Source organism: Engystomops pustulosus, chromosome 1 (assembly GCF_040894005.1).
Source record: "Engystomops pustulosus chromosome 1, aEngPut4.maternal, whole genome shotgun sequence".
Classification (NCBI taxonomy): domain Eukaryota; kingdom Metazoa; phylum Chordata; class Amphibia; order Anura; family Leptodactylidae; genus Engystomops; species Engystomops pustulosus.
The window spans coordinates 187806967-187830647 of NC_092411.1; the positions used below are offsets into that span (position 1 = coordinate 187806967).

At 38.8% G+C, this 23681-nt stretch overlaps 1 protein-coding gene across 1 annotated transcript in view; it reads right to left on the reverse strand.

Annotated features, from left to right (window-relative positions):
- Positions 1-23681, reverse strand: part of FRAS1 (Fraser extracellular matrix complex subunit 1) — a 340675-nt gene that overhangs the window by 294203 nt on the left and 22791 nt on the right. Inside the window, exon 2 of the mRNA XM_072115515.1 lies at positions 13981-14012. Within this exon, the coding sequence (XP_071971616.1) occupies positions 13981-14012 (32 nt within the window). The remainder of the gene's footprint in view (positions 1-13980; positions 14013-23681) is intronic.

A 23681-nucleotide genomic window follows, 5' to 3' on the forward strand; every position in this document is an offset into this window, starting at 1 on the left:
CTACCTTCAAGGGGGTTTCTGCCTTAGTAGGGTCTAGTTTGTAGATCAGCGCAGGGTAAGTTCGCCCATTCTCTCCATTCTGTCAGCCTGCACCTAGACTTGCGTTGTACTTCTTTTGTGTTCAGTATTCTAGTTGTGGGTTTTCCTAACTGTTTCGCTTTAAAATCGTGCTGAGAGGTATAGAAGGCTATGTCTCATTTACACATTGGGGAGTTGTGTACAAAAACTATCTAGGTGTAGGTGTCATGTGCCACATTAATCAAGGCTTTTAGGCACTTATTGAAATGTTTTCAAACTAAGAAAGAATGGCCACCTAAAAATGGTCTCTAAAAGGAGGCATGGCCAGGCTAAAAATAGTCCCACTCAGTGGGAATGCAGAGTACCCTGCCCAGATTGATTCAGGAAAGCTTAGATTTGCTTTACAACAAGTACCATAGTATCATAGTATTTAAGACTGGCAAAAGACGCAAGTCCATCAAGTCCAACCTTTAAGAATTAAATAAAGGTTTTATCCCTATAACCCGTGATTTTTTTCTCTCCAGAAAGGTATCCAGGCCTCTCTTGAACATGTACATAGAGTCCGCCATAACAACCTCCTGCGGCAGAGAGTTCCATAGTCTCACTGCTCGCACAGTAAAGAACCTTTATCTATGTTGATGGTAAATTCACCTCTCCTCTAGGCGCAGAGGATGCCCCCTTGTCCTAGTCACAGGCCTAGGTATAAAAAGATCTTTGGAGAGATCCTTGTACTGACGGTTCAGGTATTTGTACATTGTAATGAGGTCTCCCCTCAGTCGTCTTTTTTCTAAACTGAATAATCCCAAATTTTGTAATCTGTCAGTGTATTCTAATCCCTCCATTCCCCTAATAATCCTGGTTGCTCTCCTCTGCACCCGTTCCAGCTCTACTATATCCTTTTTATACACTGGTGCCCAAAACTGTATACAATATTCCATGTTTGGACTGACCAGGGATTTGTATAAGGGCAAAACTATGTTTTTATCATGAGAATCTATTCCTCTCTTGATACATCCCATAATTTTATTTGCTTTAGCAGCAGCCGCCTGGTTCTGGTCACTAAAATTAAGTTTACCATCCACCAATACCCCCCAAGTCCTTTTCAGCTCCAGTTTTACTAAGTAATTGACCGTTTAGAACATAATTATACTTTTTGTTTCCATGGCCCAAGTGCATAACTTTACATTTATCTACATTAAACCTCATCAACCATTTCTCTGCCCACTCCTCAAGCTTCCACAAATCCCTCTGTAATGCTAAACTATCGACCTCAGTATTTATTACTTTACACAGCTTAGTATCATCTGCAAATATTGAACTTGACTGTGTAAACCCACTACAAGGCCATTAATAAAAATATTAAAAAGAAGTGGCCCCAATACTGACCCCTGTGGAACTCCACTGGTAACCTCAACCCAATCTGAGAATGTGCCATTAATGACGACCCTCTGTTTTCTAAGCCACTAAGCCAATTACTTACCCAAATACACAGATTTTCTCCTATTCCCAGCAGTCTCATTTTATATACCATCCTTTTATGTGGCACTGTGTCAAATGCCTTTGAAAAGTCCAGATATACAACATCCACAGCGTCCCCCAGATCCAGTCTTGAACTTACCTCCTCGTAGAAACCAATCAGATTAGTCTGACAGGACCGATCTCTCATAAACCCATGCTGATGCTGGGTTATAAGGTTGTGCACAGTAAGATACTCCAGGATAGCATCTCTAACAAACCCCTCAAATATTTTCCCCACCACAGCAGTTAGACTCACGGGTCTGTCCTTTTTTGTATATTGGTACCACATTTGCTATGCGCCAGTCCTGTGGAACATAACCAGTCCTCAGTGAATCTTCAAATATTAAAAATAACGGTCTGTCACTGTACATAATTCATGCAGAACCCAGGGGTGTATACCATCTGGCCCCGGTGATTTATCTATCTTAGTGGTTGCGAGGCGGTGCCGTACCTCTTCCTGGGTTAAACTGTTGACATTCCAAAAAGAATTTACATTATTCCTCATTGTGTCTTCCACCAAGGGATTTTCCTGGGTAAAGACAGTTGAGAAGGTGACATTCAGTAGATTGGCCCTTTCCTCATCTCCTTCCACCATGACCCCCATGTTATTTCCAAAGGGACTCACACTCTCCGTTTTTAATTTCTTATCATTTATATACTTGAAAAATAATTTGGGGTTATTTTTGCTCTCCCTGGCAATATTTCTCTCAGTCTCTATCTTGGCGGCCTTTATCTGCTTTTTACAGGATTTATTTTTCTCTCTATAATCCTGTAATGCCTCATCGCTACCTTCATGTTTTAGCACCTTAAACACCTCATCTTTCTCGCTTATTGCTTTCCTTACAAGACTAGTTAGCCACATTGGCTTTTTCTTGTTCCTTTTATGCTTTTTCCCATAAGGTATGTTTTTTTCACAGGACTTTTTCAGAATATATGAGAAAAAGTCTCTTTTTTTTTTGGGGGGGGGGGGGGCTTTTGTCTTTAAGAACATTATCCCAGTCTATGCCTTTAAGGTCTTCCCTTAGTTGCTGAAAATTTGCTCTCCTGAAGTTTAGAGTGCTGGTTGCCCCTTCACTAACGCTCTTAGTAAAGCGTAATACAAAATCAATGATAGTATGATCACTATTCCCCAGGTTCCCCCCAACCTGTAGTTTTAATACCCTATCAGGTCTGTTGGTAACGATAAGATCCAGCAGTGCCCCCCCCCTCTTGTTGGCTCCAGGACTAGTTGCGACAGGTAATTGTCTTTTGTTGTTGACAAGAACCTGCTACCTTTGAAGGACCTGCCCCCCAGTCAATATCTGGGTAATTGAAGTCCCCCATGATAAGTACTTCACCATGCTTTGAAGCCGCATCCATTTCACTTATCAGCATTTCCTCTGCTGCCTCCATTATATTTGGAGCCTTATAACAAACCCCTAGTAATATTTTATTATTCTTTTTCCTCCCCTTATCTCCACCCATAGGGACTCCACATTTGCATTTGCGTTACTGATGTCATCTCGCAAGACAGGCTTGAGGCAAGAATTCACATTTAAACAAACCCCTCCCCCTTTTTTATTTATACGATCCTTTTTAAAAAGACTATAACCATCTATAGTAACAGCCCAGTCATAGCTACTGTCCAGCCATGTCTCGCTGATACCCACTATATCATATTTCCGCTCCAACATCAAGAGTTCCAGTTCCTCCATTTTGTTTGTGAGGCTTCTGGCATTTGTGTACATGCACTTTATATGGTTTTCCCGGTCCGTATTCCTTTTGTTCTTATTCCCCAATCTCATTCCAGCCCCCCTTCCTCCCCCAAGTACAAATCTCAAAATATTTAATGTCTTAATCCTAGATTCTTAAAGGGGTATTCCCATCTGGGCATTTACATTTAATTAAATTCATTTGCCATATGTAAGCATTTCTTCAATTGGATGTTGTTAAAAAAATGTTCCTGTGTGAAGATAATTTCTCATAAATGTAGCCATGTTGTCCCTTAGAAAACAAGATAGCTTCCTCGGATACAACCACCTCACATTCTGGCAGGGGTGGCCAGACATGCGCTATTGAGTCCTGCCTGACCACCAGGATTCAGCGTACATTACCACAGGGCCGGCTGTTGGACCTGCAGTAACTCCTGGACATTTCATATACAAAAACCTTTTGTTTCTTTGTGCAATCACTCCAGCAGAGGTGGCCGTATCCAGGGACACAGTCTTGTTTCTAAGGGACCAAATAACTACATTTATGAGAAATTATCTTCACACAGGAACATTTTTTTTTTATAACATCTAATTGAAGAAAAGTTTTTATTTGACATATTAATGAAACTGAATGTGACTGCCCAGACGAGAATGCCCCTTTAATGTATGTTTTCACTGCTCATACTGTGAGCAATACTCTAAGCTTGGATATTAAGATGAAATCCACACAGTAAAATGTCTACAGTCAATATCTTTTAAAGGTCAGTTAACTTTGGAAAAAGGTTTGTGCAGAGTAAAAAAAATAAAATTCTCACATTAAATATTTACAACACTGACCAAAAATTCTAAATACCGGGTGTGCAAAATCCTAATGTTCTTCTGTGTGATCCAAACACCTCAAACTCAGATTCGTCTATCCATAACGCATTTTTCCAATCTTTGTCTGTGTTCGTTCAAATTTTTTCTTTTATAAGCCAGTCTCAGATATGGCTTTTTATTTGTCACTCTGCCCTGAAGGTCAGCATCCTGGAGTCCCCTCTTAACGGTAGAGGTTGACAGGGGCGTTTGGCGAGTACTACTTATTGAAGCTTCCAGTTGAGGACCTATGAGATGTTGGTTTCTCAAGCTAGAGACTTTAATGTACTTGTCTTGTTGCTTAGTGTAGCGGGGTCTCTTTTTACTATGGTTAGAACCTGTTTGTGCTCTCCTCTGAAGGGCATAGTACACACCGCTGTAGGAAATCTTCAGTTTCTTGGAATGGCCTTCATTTCTAAGAACAAAAATAGACTGTAGCTAAACAGATTGAGTAATTAGATACTAGCACATACCCTCACTTTTTGATTTGCCATGAGGCTTATGTGAGAATTAAGGAATCAGTGAAAAATGCACCTTAGTGACAAATACGTCTACACTAGCCCTACCCTTCACTTGTTGTATGTGTGTTTTTATCCTAGTGAGCTAATTTTAATAATTAATGATGAATGCTGATTTAATCTGAAAGTTCTTGTTTTCTGGCCATTGTGATAGTTTCATAGAACAAACAAATCTGATACTCCAGATTCTCAACCAGCTCAAAGAAAGATCATCTTTTAGCTTCTCTAATCTATAGAGTCTATTACGGCATTTAAGCCGTTTGGATGTAAAGTGCCTAGTTTATAAATCCAGTAAGATTCACGCCTATTCAAGGTTTTTATTCTATTTTTGTTGCTTTCTGGTATTTGTTCAATAGGGGTTAAAATTAGATTTTCAAATGAACAGTTATTGATGCTTGGAGAGACTTTGCTTTAAATATCCTGTTTTGGCTTTGTGTCTATGGCCGTTCATTCTTACTCGCATATAATATAATATAATCTATATAAAACACTTATACCCCAATATGTATGCCTTTGTTATATCAAGAGAGCTTAATAATATAATACATTAAACCATTTCTGGGTAGCGCACACTATCGTTTTATATTTACCGCAAGCAGATTCCCCATCGTTCCCTCAAATGGCTTTGCTTCGCTGACGCTCCTCTTTTGAGTGACGCTTTTTGTGCCCACTAGGCTTCCGTAGCTTCCCAGTCTTCTAGCAACGTCCCTCCATGTCTACCTAGCCAACTTCGGGCCTTTACAACAATCATGCTGTGGTCTCTATGACTACAGACGCCACAACACAGGAACACGGAGCACCGGGCTCCCTTCCTCTCTTACCGGCACACTTCCGGTCTCCGCTATACACCTATAGCCTATTGTTATGTAACGTCTCCAAGTTAGTATTTTATTTTTTTAATGATTGCTATTGTTATACATTATATTGTCTGTTTTTTACATTTTTATCCTGTATATTTTAGAAAAATGTTAAGGATTCATGTTTATTTTACCATACTGCTTCTCATTGGTCCAGCTCTTCCCGGGCTATTTTCCAGTTTGTATTTAAGCAAGTTTTATACCACACCACAGTATGCCTGACGAAGGCCCATGTCCGGGGCCGAAACGCGTAGCAATTTATCCTTTTATTCATGTTTAAAATCGTAATAAAGAACCAACTTTGAATATTCACTACAATCTGGTAGTGTTTTGGATCCAAGCGGCGCCGACGCTTCCCTTATCTCCTTCACAGGAAATTTCCATGATTTATTTAATGTTAGCTTCATTGAAAGAAAATGTGATCTTTCAAAAATAAAGGACTTTTCTTAGTGACCCCAAAATTTTGAGTAGTAGTGTAGGTCTGCATATAATTAGTTTGCAGAAAAGTAATCCTTATGGTAATTATGTTCCAGGTAATTTCAAAAGATTAATGTGTTGTTAGAGGGATGACCATTCAACTAGGATGGCCTTTACATTTCTGTTTTTCAGATTAAAAAATAATACATTTCTTCTACTTTTAGCTATTTACTTTCGAATGTGTATTGTTTTCTGATTCTCTTGTCATTTTCACCCAGACAGTAATTTTAAACATATGAAAGCCAGCAAACTCAGAAGAGGTCTAATATTATACACAGTTTGATAGACCACCTGCTATAGTTTCTTCAGAAGAGGAGAGATCATTAAAAGTTCATTTTCATGCCTTGGTCACAGCCATGTACACATTTTCCAGTTTTCAAAGACACAAGTGTGGTTTTATCTCAGGATGAGTGCCTTAGAATGGTATAGAAAATTCTACCCTAAAATACTTGAAAGGAAAAACTGAACTCTTTCATGTGTACATTAATGGTCTCCTTAGAACCAGATAGTAGTTTCTCTGCACTTTATATCTAAAGGTATAATCAGTAGATAATTACTGGCTGAATATTAACGCATAAAGCCATTTCTTTGTCTATCCTGTAGCTCTGAGCTTTCCTGAATCAACCATTTAGGTCACTTTCCAGCTGTCACCGTCGGGATGATGGTCCCCATTGTTCCCAATTATACACATAAGAGATTGTTAATATTTGTGTCAGGACGTGTCTTGGTTCCACCTGCAGAACATCCTAACCCTTCATCACTGCTATGATCAAAGCCAGTGGCATTCAAGAAAACATCAAACGTATTTAAACCTCCACTAAAAACTAAGTCACAAAAGACTGTACTCCACACACAGACATTCCCACACACTCATGGAACCACTAAACAACCAAAAATGTGAAGAATGTTACAATAGGAAGTGCCGCTACAATTAAGTTATTAAGCATTGGCTTTACAGCTATCCCCATTTTATTAAAATATATAGATCAGGTTAATGACAATCCAGCAGTATTGTAAAATTAAAGAGCTATTCATTCCCTTGATCAGATCGTAAAGCCAGAAGTTATAGAAACAATAGAGCACACGGTCCTCTGCTGTTTCTGCAACTCCAAACAGAACCCAACAAAGCTATCCATACTGTGTGTGAACGTAGGAGCCGTTTCTGTAATCCTTGTTTCCTTCCATGTAATTTATAAAACGTCATATCATAGTCAGATCCACCAACAGATTATCTTAAATCAAGAAAAAAAAATTCTTTGAAGGTTATTTTTCCAAGGGCTAGAATCAAGCAACTTGTAGGAAGCAAAAAATATAAAACAGGTTAAAAATTAACAGTTAAAGAGGAAACAATTTCAGGTAAGAACATGTGTTTCCCCACAAAAGATGGAGCCTGTAAATCTCATCACAGCACAGCAGTATTCAATTTATCTGCTGAGAATGTGAAAATTAATTCTGAGGTTTTGTGAAAATTACTTTTAGAATTTGTACTCTTGAAAGTTCAATGTGAGATGGTCTGGTTTGTGCAATTCATCTATATGATGTTTTATGTGTGGAGGGATGAAAAAGAATATGCTACCGGTACATGTTCTGTGAATATACGGTAATACAGATATTTATTTTGAATAGCAACATGTGAACATATATCAAGGATTCAGAAAATGATGCTGTATAACGAAAAAAAAATTGCCTGGTTATGTGTATAACATATATTCACTAAAACACTTGTTAAATAGAATGAGTCACATGCTCATATATTATCAATAGCACATTTCCACAGGTGTACATTCTATGGAAAACTGAGTAGCATAGCATACCCAAACACATGTTCAGCCCTAGGGATCTATATAAAAAGAAAATAGGCCACTAAGAAAAGAACAGTGCTGCTGTAGAGATAGTTATGCTTTAAATAAGGCAACAAAATCCCATTGGTTATACTTGCTGCACAGTAAGCCCGGTGTAAGATGTTTGGCATTCTATAACAAATATGTTCTGACCACAAGCCTTTACCAGTTGTAGGGATCTGAAGTCATCAGACTCAAATATAGGGAACTGTAATATTACCATATAAACAACACAACAACAATATTTCAAACTGCATAGCATTCTGTAAATAGTATTTTTTCTAATCCTACACTGTAGATGTGCCAGTCTTGAGATAAAATAATCTTGAAAAATGCTTACCTCTCACAGCTAAAATGGATCAACACACAAAGCTCCATTACAATATATAAGAAAATAACCGATATAAAAAAGTTATAATAACTTAGACAGTTATTATAAACTAGACGGTTATCTTGACTACTATCTTATTGTGGGAACCAGTACCTAATTTGCTTAAAGGACAGCTACCATCAGTTTACCAGATGGTAGATGTGTATCACTCACCTCCCTGTGCCAATACAGTTTCCAGACAGCTTCTTTTATTTTTTCTGTAAAAAATATGCTAATACTCCGCTGCAAACTGATTAATGCACGCCCTGGCGCCCGTGGCGCCGCATATGGTGCTCTGAGATCCAGTGACGTCACCGGCTTTCACTGGAAATCTTGCGCAATAACTCCCTGCACTACCGAGAGAGAGAGAGAGCTGATAACGTCACCGTCTCTCAGAGCACTCCATAGGTAGTGCCACGGGGCGTGCATAAATTAGATTGCAGTGGGGAAAAAGGCGCTCTGCAGAGCACCTCAAGCTCATTAGCATATTGTATAAAGTACATTTTTGAGAAAAATCGGACGTTCTAACAAAAAAAAAACAAAAAAAAACTCTGGCTCGAACAGATACCGGGACAGGGAGGTGAGTGAAACAAGTCTACCATCAGGTAAACTGATGGTAGATGCCATTTTAAGTCTTTTCCACTCATTTAGAAGGTAGCCTGCCATTTAATTACAGGAAGCTTAAAGAAGAGCAGATCCTACCAGAGGTGGCACACAGCAGTATGTATGGTTTACAATCCATGATCCTGGTGGTGGATGTCCTTTATTGGAGCTTACTGAACTGGCTCCCTTGTCCTTATTAAACAGATTTGCTCTTAGATTTAGACTTTTCTTATAAATCATGCCTGTTCTAGTAATACATTCGGAATATTGTGTCTGTATGTCCAGGATGATGTTACTGCTTGCACTGTGTAACAGCACAGCTTATTAATGGAGTCATTTCTCCTACTACCCGTTACCGATATCTGTTCCTTGGTGTCAACAGAAAGTGATGGTGAAGCTGGGAATTGAAAGATTAATAACTCCTTACCCTGGCCCTCTCAAAAACTGAGAAAAGGTAGGAGAAAGCAGGCAGGCCTAATATGTCTTTGGAGCGAAGTCAGAAGCAGCAGCAGATCCAGTTATACAGAGGAGTTTTACAGACTTTACAGCAGCACAATTGTATGCATTTTTTTAATTTTTAATGATTTACAACAAGGAACCAAATTTATACCAAAAAAAACAGTGTAAAAGGGTGTACATAGGCTTTTCTGCAAAATGAGAACAAAATATATTTGGATACATTTGCTACAGACACCCAACTATGAAGAAACAGGCAGGGGTCAGACAAAAGGAAAAGTTATCTATAAGGTGCTTTTAATTTGAAAACCAGTTTTCATGCTAGCTTGGATGTAATATCCCAAATAAAAGAAATCCAGCCTTAGAATTTTGCTCTACCTTTGTATTTATTTCATAGAACAGATGCCCAGGAGAAACATTGAACAAAGTATTTGTTTAAATGAATTAGAAACTGTGTGAGCTGCCAGAAGCTCCAATTATATAACCAGATGTCTTATTTTATTGAATAAATTCTGTGGAGAGGGATATTAGCATAATTCTCCCTAAATGTGAAGACATAGCTTTCTCTGAACTGCTCCCCAATGACCATTTGAATTATATTAGTATTTGCTTTCTTTGCTGTTTAAATTTTGTTTTGCTGTTATTTTTTTTCTTTCATTGCAAATGACAAAGAAACCGCAAATCTGTATTGATTAATAGTGAAAGCTGCTGGCATTTAGAAACATATGATGTGAAAAGGGAGGAGGTAAAAATGAAAAATGAAGAAAAACACATGTCTACCAGGCGATCAAATCATTTCTTAGCAACAACCAGCAGTTTGGAAAGTTTGCATGCAAATAAATTGAGCGATCTTAACAAAATGCAGCTCAGTCTAAGAGACCCTCTTAGGGGACATTTATCTAGGCTTCTTCTTTTAAAAAAACTGAAATAATTGCATTTACTTGCAATCTTCGCGCCAAGTGGGCTTACAGAGGGTGCAACTGGCAGCAGATTGAGGGGAGTTTCTGACGCGCACCTGCGCACTACTTAGACCATGATTTTAACCGAGGGTTAGGTTTTAAAATAAAATATAAAACATTTTGACGTTAATCATTTGTAATCACTTGAGCCTCAGGAGCAGAAAACTTTTAATATTACCTTAAACTTTAAGAATGAGCATTCTCATTCCAAGGAGAAGTTCAGCTGACACATCGCTGCAAACAGAACTGATAAGTTTATATATACCAGCACAACTGTAGAGTTTACATTTTACATATTTAAGATTGTTTCCCTGCCAGGAGCTTTGATTTGTACCTCTAGATATTGAGATACTTTTACTCTACAATAAGCAATGGCCAGATTGTATTCACCAATGAAAATAATTTATTGGACCTGTAGGAGGTCAATGTAATTGAATAGTGGAAATACAGCATTAGAAGACAAAAGCACTTGCCATACATGTCCATACATAGGAAGAGTGCTTCTGCTAATGAAATGAAAAGGAGGTGGAATTTTCCACTGGGGATTTTACTATGAGTTAGCGGCACACAGCTGATAGCATTCCTCTACATGTACTAAATGAAGACTAGTGTCAGCATATAAAACTTTAGATCTTCCTTACAATGTGGTCTATAGACAACTGACAACAGACTGCTCTAGTATGTCATTGATTAACTCCCTAATGTCTCTTTATATATAAATTTGATTCACTGCATTATTCTTTGCCGTGAGGTGAAAATTAGGGACGGACAATATTGTAGCACAGGTGCAGTATGTGATCGATGCAGGGCACGTATCTACAGTTAAATTTTTCAATGTTTTACAAGTTTTGTTGATGACTATGTTGTGGATGGAGTCTGCAATTTTATAAGAAGCCACATTTCACACTACTGGAAGCTCTGATGCATTCAATGGCTGGATTATAGCAAGTGTCAGGTGTTGCTATGGCAGACTACATGTCACCAGCATAGCAAAAAGGGAGCAGCATAACCAAATCTCACAAATCACACAAAGCCTCACAAATCTGTAGATGCTAAGGGGTGGTAGGATCAAATACCACCTAGACAATGTCTAGACCTGCAAGTAATTTGAGTCTACCTACTGTGATTGTAACCACCAAGCCTGTTCCTTATGCTTCTGAAAACTACAAGTTCAAAGTTATAGCGGTGAATACAATTTAACAGATCACCATAACATTTATTATGATCATATCAATATTCCCCCCTTCCCACTCCATAAAGTCCTACTTTCCGTGCCTTAAATTTAAGAGAGAATCAATGATTCTACGCTGAATGTGATGGAGCTTGTGAAATTGAAATGAAAACACATATCCTGAGAAGATAATAGTGTATTTATCACACTTCAGTGATATCACAACTTTCATTCAAAAATAAATATCAAGAGCACAGCTGTGGTCTAAGCTGCAATACTGGGCTGTTCCTTTTCATGTGATCTAAAAGAAAGTAAATCTTTACAAAAAAGTGATGTGTTTATAAAATAATAGGACTATAACATCAGATTCTGTACATTAACTGTTTCAATGGCATGGCACATCTCTGGTGTTTTCCGTGGTTTGTAATGTCCTCGGACAAGAATTTCACAAAAATATAAATGGGGCACACAGCATTTCAGGTGCAAATTATTCCAGCATTCTGGATAGATTCAGATAGATTAATAAATCTCCCCCAGTGTCCCAATTTAAACTGTCATATGGCCAGAAGCATGTCACCTGGAAATACAATTCCCGTGTCATATAGAGGGGAATCTTGCCTTTAAAATAATATCATCATTGAAACAAATTTTAAGTATATGGTGGAAAATCCTGTTAACAGTGACATTATCTAGTATACTGTGCCGATGCTTGGTTTTCCTCGTACACAGAGACAAAAAATTACAGACAAAAACAGAATTTACAACACAAAAAGATGCAACAACGCAATAACTTTTCCCAATACCAAAGTATGGAGTCCATGAATCAAAACACCACCACACAAATCCATTATTCCAACAGTCAGAAGCTCCAAGTAGCATAGAGGCCTCCACAGAATAAAAATACAACACAACCAACTATAGGAAACAAACTACAAGTACAAGCAGAAATGTATCCACAACTAGGACAAGCACAACAAGAGTACACAATCCACCACCAATAATTTAATGACAGGCCAATTCCGATAGAATGCACAGCAACACTCAAAAGATAGCTTGTAAAACATATTTTATATTATAAAAACTGGGAAAGTGGAAACTAACACATAGCTTTACATGTGTTACAAGATTGATTGCAAAATCATACTCGGTGGCCAAATATGAAGCAGAAAAAAATTCTCTTCACTTTATAAATCTATTTTACTTTGTTTAACTCTATCTCAACTGTCATTTAGCTATATAAGTCTCAATTGTGCACTTGGCACTTGTGTAGATGTCATGACAGTGGTCCACTTCAAAAAGCTATATGTTCTGAACCATGGCACGCAGAAACATAATTTAGCCTTGAATGTCACAAAAGGACCGTATTACTAAGTGTGGAAGAGATATTCATAGTTAAAGGGCAACTACCACCACGATTCTACCTATAAAGGTAGATCGGGTGGTAGGTGGATATAAGGGACATGAGGATAGCTCTTTTTAGAGCTAATCCTCACGTCCCCGCTAACTTTTGGTACACTTTATGGAACTAATATGTAAATTTCGTTATGCGGCTACTGGGGCCCCAGTAGCCACATTACTCCTCCTACCCTGTTGCGTGCGGCACGCAGCTCCTCGTAGCTGCGCGCCCTCGTCCGTCATGATGGCGTTCTGCGCATGCGCAGAATGCAGACCGGCGGCTGAGCAGCCCCAGCTCCGAGGCCGGAGCTACTGCGCATGCACAGTAGCCGGCTTGTTGGACGACAAGGGTAGGACGAGTAATGTGGCTACTGGGGCGTGGAGTAGCCGCATAATGAAATGTACATATTAGTTCCATAAAGTGTACCAAAAGTTAGCGGGGACGTGAGGATTAGCTCTAAAAACAGCTATCCTCACATCCCTTACATCCACCTACCACCCGATCTACCTTTATAGGCATTTCAAGAGTGATCCTTTCAGCCTGTCAGCTGAAGGCAGAATGGGGAAGAAGTTATAGGGAGAAAGAGCTTAAAGTCTGATGAAATAAATGCACCCTCTGCATCTGCAGCTAAACCTGTGGAAGGGTTAAATATTTTTAACATATTTTAGAAAAATGTTATTAAATTTTACTACAACAATGACAAAAATGTATTGTTTAGTAATTTGTCTGCTAATTATACAGAAAAAAATGTGTAATTAATAAATCTATCCTATTGAGTTCAAGTCTCATATGTCATGAAAACAAAGTAAAAATTGCGATGAAATATAAAACAGTTCCAAAGATATAAGATAAAAGTGTTGCAGAACTGCATATGACCTGGATATTCAGGTACCAATGACCCTCGGGTGAAATAGGCACAAAACATTAATCAATGCAAATTGTTTTAAAACAGTTCATAAAGGGTTTGGAATAGTCCTTAAAGCCAAGTCAAACATAAACTACATTTTTCCTCAGGATTGGTTAATTGCATACAGTCTGAATAGTTGTCCAAAGAGCTAATCATTGAGGCTGAAATCATAACTGCATTCAGTGACCAGAGGAAACTCCAATTTCACTTTTATAAATGAAGAAAATCTGGCTACTTCTTTTCCAGCACATACAGATCCAAGAACATATCTAATGTGTAAACAATTAACTGTACAACAAAATCTAACTCAAATAAATATACTGTTATATAAAAATGGACATACCGCAAATAAGGAACCCTGAAAGATACAGGCACCTGTAAGGGACAAAAACAAACAATTACAACGGTACAAGATATGATACTGAAATGAATTGGTATTAATTTCAGACAAATCACAATTGCTGTTAGTAAAAACATTTCAAGTTCAAAATGTTGTACTTAGGATAACATATGCCGTCATAGAAGCTTATAATTAGGAGAGATAATTGCAAAAACACAAATGTTGCTGACATGAGAGCTTTCAAAACTTTATTGATGCAACTGAGCATTTATTGTGTTATGTCAATTATTGAAGCAATTTGCCAGATGGTGGTTGCTGACTACAGTCATTTGGTGTGTAACCCGCAGCTGCAAACTACAATGGGGGGGGGGGGGGTAAAACTTTATTCATCAACATGAATTTCCTCAAATGGCTAAACTGTTAGGCCTGTTGCATATGAATGTATGAGCATAGCCCCGCGTGCAGGAGAAAGGGGGGAGCTCTTTATAGCAGCCGGTGCTGCATTACGGGAAAATATAGGACATGTTCTATAGCAGTGATGGCGAACCTTTTGGAGACAGAGTGCCCAAACTACAACCAAAATCCACTTATTTACCATAAAGTGCCAACATGGCATTTTAAGCAGTAACTTATTGCTGTCTGTTCTTCCACATCTTTCAATCATATTGGCCCCCAGAGGCAGCCAATACAGTTGAAAGAACATCATTTTAGGGTCCAGGGTCTCTCTGTAGAGGAGGAATGAAGGGTCCAGCGGGATGACCTCCAAATATAATGCAACCCTGTCCACTCCTTCTTACTTTTCCTGAAATTCCAAAAAGCCAATGAAGTATCACTTTAAAATATCTTTATATTTAAAGCATCTCATAAGTTGCCTGGGACTACAGGAAGTTTTGGTGTATTTGGTCCTGTCTGGTGAACTCTGTCCTGGGGTGATGGTCTGAGTGCCCACAGAAAAGGCTCTGAGTGCCACCTCTGGCACCCGTGCCATAGGTTTGCCACCACTGTTCTATAGTTTTCCGTCCTCGGTGACAGTTTGGTGAGAGGGTGCGTGCTCACCACACTGTGACCGGGTGCCATGGATGACCGAGGACATGGGGACAGAGATAGTGGCCCCCCTCATGTTCGTGTTTAAAAGGACTTGCATGTAAACTTTGTGGGGTTTCTTTGTACCATCCTACAAGAAACATTGTGGATAGTTAAAGGGGTATTCCAGGAATAAGCATAATTCATATACAAATGGGTCCTTCAAATATAAGCTAGTGTGTAATTAGTTAAAATATTGCTCCCCTTAGCAGAAAAATGCTGCTGACATACACTGTAATGCAGAATTAAAATGCTAGTGGCCCTATAATCAGTCCATTGATTTACTCCATGCGGAGCAGACACAGGACAGAAGATGACCACTGGTCACATGTCCACATCACAAGTCCTGCACCTGCCTGGGCAGGTCATGTGATCTTCACTATATTTGGCTGTACAGGCGGTCCCCTACTTAAGAACACTCGACTTACATACGACCCCTAGTTACAAACGGACCACTGGATATTGGTAATTTATTGTACTTTAGTCCTAGGCTACAATAAACAGCTATAACAGTTATCACAGGTGTCTGTAATGAAGCTTTAGTGTTAATCCTGGTTCTTATGACAACCCAACATTTTTAAAATCCAATTGTCACAGAGACCAAAAAAGTTCTGGCTGGGGTCACAATTATAAAATATACAGTTCCGACTTACATACAAATTCAACTTAAGAACAAACCTACAGACCCCATCTTGTATGTAACCTGGGGACTGCCTGTAGTCGGTTGGTTGCAGTGCATCCAGTATGGCCGGTGTTTTGGTGATGGCAATTACACATCATTATTATGGTAACAGAGCAAGAAAGTCTGTTATATCATCACTGGGAGAAGAGCAAAATACGGAGCAGGAGTTACTGAGCACTAAAGGATCATGGGACTTGCATTTCCCAGTGGCGACCATCTTAGTGATAACTCCACCCACTTTAGAGAGGCCATAAAATGTTATAAATCATAAAATCAAACTATTTAATAACATTGAGTTTTGTTATCTATAGCATCATGGGTTTTTGTATCAGACGTTCATATTCCCAGAATACCCCTTTAATGTTATCTTGAGAGACCAACTGTATTTTTATTCAGTTTTTCAGAAACCTGGAAAACAATAGAAGAAATATTTTTCATCATGTAATTCTGCTGCCTATCCAATATGTTTTTTTTCTCTCTGTAAGTATATTTTAAAGGACACGGTATCCTCAACCTGACCATCAACTCTAAAGGAAATGATCTTATATATTACAGTAGGCATGGAGTAAAGTGTCTTGCCCTCTAAAGGTCACATTGATGACAGACAGGGGTTAGAAAGAAGGTAACATTTTCAATGCACTTAATGAACAAGTCTCCTGGCTTGTGGCCATTCATTCTGTATTTGTTCATATAATTTGTTTCAATGATGCAGTTTTCCTTAAAATTTACTTTTAAAAATATGCTGAGCCTGAGGGGCTCGGGGGGGGGGGGGGGGAGTGTCACCAAAGTCCCTATGGCCTTCGTCGTATCATAATTATTCACCTCCCCAGAAAGCTTAATGCCTGCCTCCTTTCCACTCTGTGCCAGCCAGAGAGTCTGTGACGTCAACCGGCTCTTGCCAATTCCCAACATGCAAGATGGTGCCTTCACTACACAGCTGACTGCTTCTCAGTGTGGATGTATAGTGAACAGACAACCTCACGTGTGCGAAAAATTGCCCATAGCCAGTTGCCTGGCACAGAGAAGAAAGGAGGCCTTCAGTGAACTTGCTGGGGGGCATGAATAATTATGAGACAATGACCACACACATTAGCATACTTTAAAAACTACATTTTTTTTTAGGAAAACCACACTACAGAAAGGAATTATATAAACAAATACAGAACAAAGGGGCCACAAGAAGCATGTAAGCAATGCTGCTTTATATTACACAAAAATGGGACTTTTTCTCATATATTCTGAAAAAGTCCTGTGAGAAACATATACCTTATGGGAAAAAGCATAAGAGGAACAAGAAACAGTGGCTAACTAGTCTTGTAAGGAATGCAATAAGCGAGAAAGATAAGGCGTTTAAGGTGCTAAAACGTGAAGGTAGCGATGAGGCATTACAGGATTATAGAGAGAAAAATAAATCCTGTAAAAAGCAGATAAAGGCCGCAAAAATAGAGACTGAGAGTAAAATTGCCAGGGAGAGAAAAAATAATCCCAAATTATTTTTCAAGTATATAAATGATAACAAACTAAAAACAGAGAGTGTGGGTCCCCTTAGAAATAACATGGGGGTCATGGTGGAAGGAGATGAGGAAAGGGCCAATCTACTGAATGTCGCCTTCTCAACTGTCTTTACCCAGGAAAATCCCCTGGTGGAAGACACAATGAGGAATAATGTAAATTCTTTTTGGAATGTCAACAGTTTAACCCAGGAAGAGGTACGGCGCCGCCTCGCAAGTACTAAGATAGATAAATCACCAGGGCCAGATGGCATACACCCCCGGGTTCTGCATGAACTATGTACCGTGATAGACAGACTGTTATTTTTAATATTTGAAGATTCACTGAGGACTGGTTATGTTCCACAGGACTGACGCATAGCAAATGTGGTACCAATATACAAAAAAGGATCAAATAGCGATCCTGGAAACTACAGACCTGTGAGTCTAACTGCTGTGGTGGGGAAAATATTTGAGGGGTTTGTTAGAGATGCTATCCTGAAGTATCTCATTGTGTACAACCTTATAACCCAGCGTCAGCATGGGTTTATGAGAGATCAGTCCTGTCAGACTAATCTGATTGGTTTCTACGAGGAGGTAAGTTCAAGACTGGATCTGGGGGACGCTGTGGATGTGGTATATCTGGACTTTTCAAAGGCATTTGACACCGTGCCACATAAAAGGTTGGTATATAAAATGAGACTGCTGGGAATAGGAGAAAATCTGTGTATTTGGGTAAGTTATTGGCTTAGTGATAGAAAACAGAGGGTCGTCATTAATGGCACATTCTCAGATTGGGTTGAGGTTACCAGTGAAGTGCCACAGGGGTCAGTATTGGGGCCACTTCTTTTTAATATTTTTATTAATGACCTTGTAGTGGGTTTACACAGTCAAGTTCAATATTTGCAGATGATACTAAGCTGTGTAAAGTAATAAATACTGAGGTCGATAGTTTAGCATTACAGAGGGATTTGTGGAAGCTTGAGGAGTGGGCAGAGAAATGGTTGATGAGATTTAATGTAGATAAATGTAAAGTTATGCACTTGGGCCATGGAAACAAAAAGTATAATTATGTTCTAAACGGTCAATTACTTGGTAAAACTGGAGCTGAAAAGGACTTGGGGGTATTGGTGGATGGTAAACTTAATTTTAGTGACCAGAGCCAGGCAGCTGCTGCTAAAGCAAATAAAATTATGGGATGTATCAAGAGAGGAATAGATTCTCATGATAAAGACATAGTTTTGCCCTTATACAAATCCCTGGTCAGACCACACATGGAATATTGTGTACAGTTTTGGGCACCAGTGTATAAAAAGGACATAGTAGAGCTGGAACGGGTGCAGAGTAGAGCAACCAGGATTATTAGGGGAATGGGGGGATTAGAATACAATGACAGATTACAAAATTTGGGATTATTCAGTTTAGAAAAAAAGACGACTGAGGGGAGACCTCATTACAATGTACAAATACCTGAACCGTCAGTACAAGGATCTCTCCAAAGATCTTTTTATACCTAGGCCTGTGACTAGGACAAGGGGGCATCCTCTGCGCCTGGAGGAGAGGCGATTTTACCATCAACATAAACAAAGGTTCTTTACTATAAGAGCAGTGAGACTATGGAACTCTCTGCCGCAGGAGGTTGTTATGGCGGACTCTATGTACATGTTCAAGAGAGGCCTGGATGCCTTTCTGGAGAGAAACAATATCACGGGTTATGGGGAAAAAACATTTATTTAATTCTTAAAGGTTGGACTTGATGGACTTGCGTCTTTTTCCAGCCTTATATTCTATGATACTGGTATATTTCATTTATCACCACTAGACATGACTTGTTCTCTAGTAACATATTGGTTGCTTTTAAAGTACAGACCATATTGCATTTCTAGGCCATGCTGGACCTGGCATAGAACTGTCCGGCAGCACAACCCCCACAGGTTATATCAGTAGCTCAGGACCTCCTATTAGATGTGGTGGGTGCCAAGGTTCACATCGTGTGTGTTCAGTCTATACCAGTGATGGCTAACCTATGACACGCGTGTCACTGCTGACACGCGTAGCCATTTTCACTGACACGCGGCTGCCTGAGAGTTAAGTTTCATCCTACATGACCAGGTGCAGTAGCCAGGAGGCTGAGAGTTTGCACTGAGCTCCCAGCACTCCCCCCTACTCCACCTTCCCCCGGGCCGGCCCCTCCCCATGTGTGAGCTGTGCCTCGTGTCTCCAGTCAGCACAGGTATCAGCATGGGGCACAGCAGGAGAGGTGACCCTGCCGTAAACCAGGGAGACTACTCTGCAGCTCCTGATAGTTGTGGTGAGGAGAGGATGGCAGCACAGTCAGAGGCACATCGCTGCTGCCTTGTGTGATGTCCCAGCAGCTGCCACCTCTACACTGACCATCTCCACAGCAGGGACCAGGGAGGACAACCACTCTCATCATACAGTAAGTAAGGTCAGTGCACTGTATGATAGAAGACAGTCATCAAGGCTTGGTTTTGTGACGTACAAGCCCTGAAATAATCACAACACCTTGCAAATCGCCAGACATTGCGATTATTTTGCTCCTCACGCCTTCTCCATGCCAAGAAGGCATGAAGGAGATGCGGACAGCAGCGCCTGCACCCTCACTATAACCTGTGAACTTTCATGACTGAAAGTTTGCAGGTTACTAATCTTTTCCACACCTGTCTGATTGTAACCGATCTATTACAATGTGCGAATTGCATCTAATAATATATGATGTGGAAAATCCCCATATACTGGAATACTGTTGTATGGCAGTACATGGTTGGATCAATCAGACAACCTAGGGTTAAAGTACCCTAGAAGTTAGATAATTATACATATTTGTTATTTAAATTATAAATATCATAAAATTATGTTTTTTTTTTCAAGGTGACACACCACCCGAGTTATGCTCGGTTTTTTGGCAAATTTTGACACACCAAGCTCAAAAGGTTGCACATCACTGGTCTATACACTGGGAGATTTCCTGGTGTATGTGCTGAAAGTTTCCAAAAAAACAAAAATGTGAATATAGGGTATCTTTAATGTTTTCGTTTTTTTTTTTTAAATAAAGGACATACTACCCATATGGGCCTGGGATATTGGCCTGGGAGTTTATCAAGAAAGCTTACTAAACAAGTTATACAGCCCCTTCTGAACATATGAGGTAAAAAATAACTATGTAGTTATTTAGCTTTAGCCATGTCCTTCAAACAACCAGGTGCAGACCAGGATCAATGTGTCATTTAGAACTTGCATTGACAGCATTTATCCGGATTTAGGAGGTTTTTATTCTGAAAATTACTTTCAGTTAGCCAAGAAAGTATTTGATCTCAGGTTGTCACATCACAAAAGCCACTGTCATAAATCAGAAACAAATGGGGATTATTTTAGACATTAGAAAAAAGTATCAAAGGCAAAGTGGGCTATAGATGGAAAGACGGAGGCTGATCAGACAGGGGTTCTTATATTTATAAAAAATATGAATACAGTTTCACATGTAGCCAAAAATTTAGCTTTTAAGAACATAAACCAACTCACTTGAGTATTAAAATCAATCTGCCAGCCCTCAATATATGTCTTTTTTAGTAAATAATAAGTATATAACTATTTTAGAATTCACAATAACCATTTCTTATAATTCTGTGTTTCTCCATTCCTATACCCCCAGAAAAATGATGACTGAAAACTTGGCTGGTATCATACCTTACAGGTACATACTTCAAATGGTAGCATACTGAAATAGGAACAGGGAAAAGTGGCTCAAAGATTTTTTTTTAATTGCTAAATTGTAGGGAATTTAGGGATTTTTTTTTAATTGCTAAATTGTAGGGAATGTAATTATTCATGACCAGCTATGCTTAGCTATGACCAGTCCTCAATACATCACATCTAACATTACAAGCAGGTAATCTGCCATATAAAGTAGAAGGGTTTTTATTTGAGAAATTGCAGACGGCCACATTTAATTTACTGTCAGGTGCTACAAAGTATGTATTTCAACTGTAGTTTCCTGTCACTTCTACTCTGCTTGTTACAGTTGAAAGTTTGTTACTAAGTGTTTTTGTAAATAATATTATTATTCGATTTTTTTTATTAACTGAGTGCTGCACCAACAATGGGTGTAAAACCTGAAGTCCTGCCATAAAACAAACTAGTAAACAGTACAATATCTTCATTTGGCAGGTGAAGAAAGAACACATGTTGTATTAGCATCCCTTTGATAAATATTTTTATATGGGTTAGGGTTCCAATGCCTAGTGCTGCATAAAGAGACAGCCTACTTACAACCCACTGAAACCACACTAAAAGAGAACCATACATTTATCATCATGTACAGTTTCATGTAACATAACACGCACTGTAATTGTTGCCTTTATAGAATTCAGTTGTAACATTTTTTTTGTCAACGTCATTTGGCAATAAATAAGGAAAGATTTACAATGTGTAGTTTCTCTGAAGTCAAGTGTTGCTGGAGGCAATGATGCCATAATAGCAACAACTCTTGATAAATCTGAAGATATTCATCAATTTTTAAAGACATCTAGCAAGTGTGATTGTACACTTTTAAAAAGTTACATTATCTAAGATTAACCTACTTTGTGCTACATTTGTAACATCCATGCTTTTATTTCAGGTGCCAATGGTTAATAAGCAGAGTTTGCAGTAAAATGTTGTAGGCAAAAGATTAAAGGGTTTTTTCGAGTTACCACTAAATAAGAAATGGAATTTGACAATCACGTCCCTATGCCCTAGCACCAATGTATTTACCATGCCTGAAAAGAATTATTTTTACCTCATCATATGATCCAAGGACACACTAGGGGAATGTATGAAGAGTATTGAGGGTTCTTATGAGTTGAACTCCGTTCATACAAGGAGAGCACCTTGTGCATAATGCAGCAGACACACATTGCTAATATGCAACAATTGGTGCCCTGCCCACGGCACTTAAATGCCAGCGCAAGTGTGACCCACCTTATTGGCTGGAACTGTTTGCCCCATGGAGTCTCTCAGAGACTCCTAGGCTTTTTATAGTGCCATCTGAATTAGATTCAACCACCGGCAGCAAATTGACAATACACTGCAATACAGTAGTAATAAACTAAAAGGTCAAAACAGCCCCCTTTCCATAGAATGAAATAAAAACAAACATCCTATAATAATGAACCTGATTTCTATGCCTAATATATCTAAATAAAAAATTTTATTATACTTCGTGGAGAGGTTCCATAACGGCATTTGGAATTATTTCCCCGCTTCCCAGTAAACAGAGAATATTAAATGGAAACAAGGGGTTAAATAAATGTGGGCCACAACATCAACTTCATTTCAAAAGCAATACTTTATGCATAAGAATGATACAGACAAATCTATTGTGAATATCAATACCCTTTTGGGGGGTAGTGTACAGAGTAATTTAACCCCTTAATGACTGCTGCGGGTGTTTAGAGAGGGCTCATGGGTAGTATGGCAGTATATGGTAGGATCAATCGGACAACCTAGTGTAAAAGTACCCTAGGGGTTCTGAAAAAAAGTTCAAAATATAATAAATGTTTTAAAAAACATTTTATAAAAGAAACATAAAAATTCAAATTACCCCTCTTTCCTTAGAACGGATATAAATATAAATAAACAGTAAAAATCATAAACATGTTAGGTATTGGCGCATCCTAAAATGTCCGATCTATCTAAATATAATTTTTTCCTGGTTCCCAGTACAAAGCATGGATTATTTAATACTCTCACTATGAAGTGCAATTTGTTACACAGAAAACAAGCCCTCACACAGTTCTTTACATGAAAAAATTAAAACGTTATGGATTTATGAAGGCTAGAAGTGAAAACTTAAGCCGCAAAAACGAAAAAGGGCCTGGTCATTAAGGGGTTAAACCATTTAGATGTCCCATAAACAGTAGACATGTGATGGTGTCAACTTAGGCAGAAAATAGTCTTGATGGCGTATCCCAGGGATATATTATATTGTATTTCTGTAAAAACCCCTTTAAAGGACTTGCCCACGATCAGCAATTTTTTCCAAATGGGACCAATGAGGGTGTATGAATAACAAGTAATAAAACACTTATCCACCATCACGTGGATAAGGAATACATATCTTTTCTGGCAAACCCCTTTAAGATAAGCTAGGGTTTTTCTTACATACAGAAGGACACGAGGGGAGAGTCAATGTGATGATGGTGAGAAGTTTGCCCATATAGCTCACAAAGTGTGGTCAAAAAGACAAATGTTTTGTTCCAAACTAATAAACAGGGTCATATTGTAGACACTTTTTACCTGTACTGAGATTTTACATAGTAAATAAATCACACATGCAGGATCTGCTGTGATTATAACCTATGGTGCAGGAAGAGTTCATGACCCTTAAACCTTCACAGCTCCAGGCAATGTAAATGTTTCCACTGGGTTCCTAAGTCAATTTCCTTGAT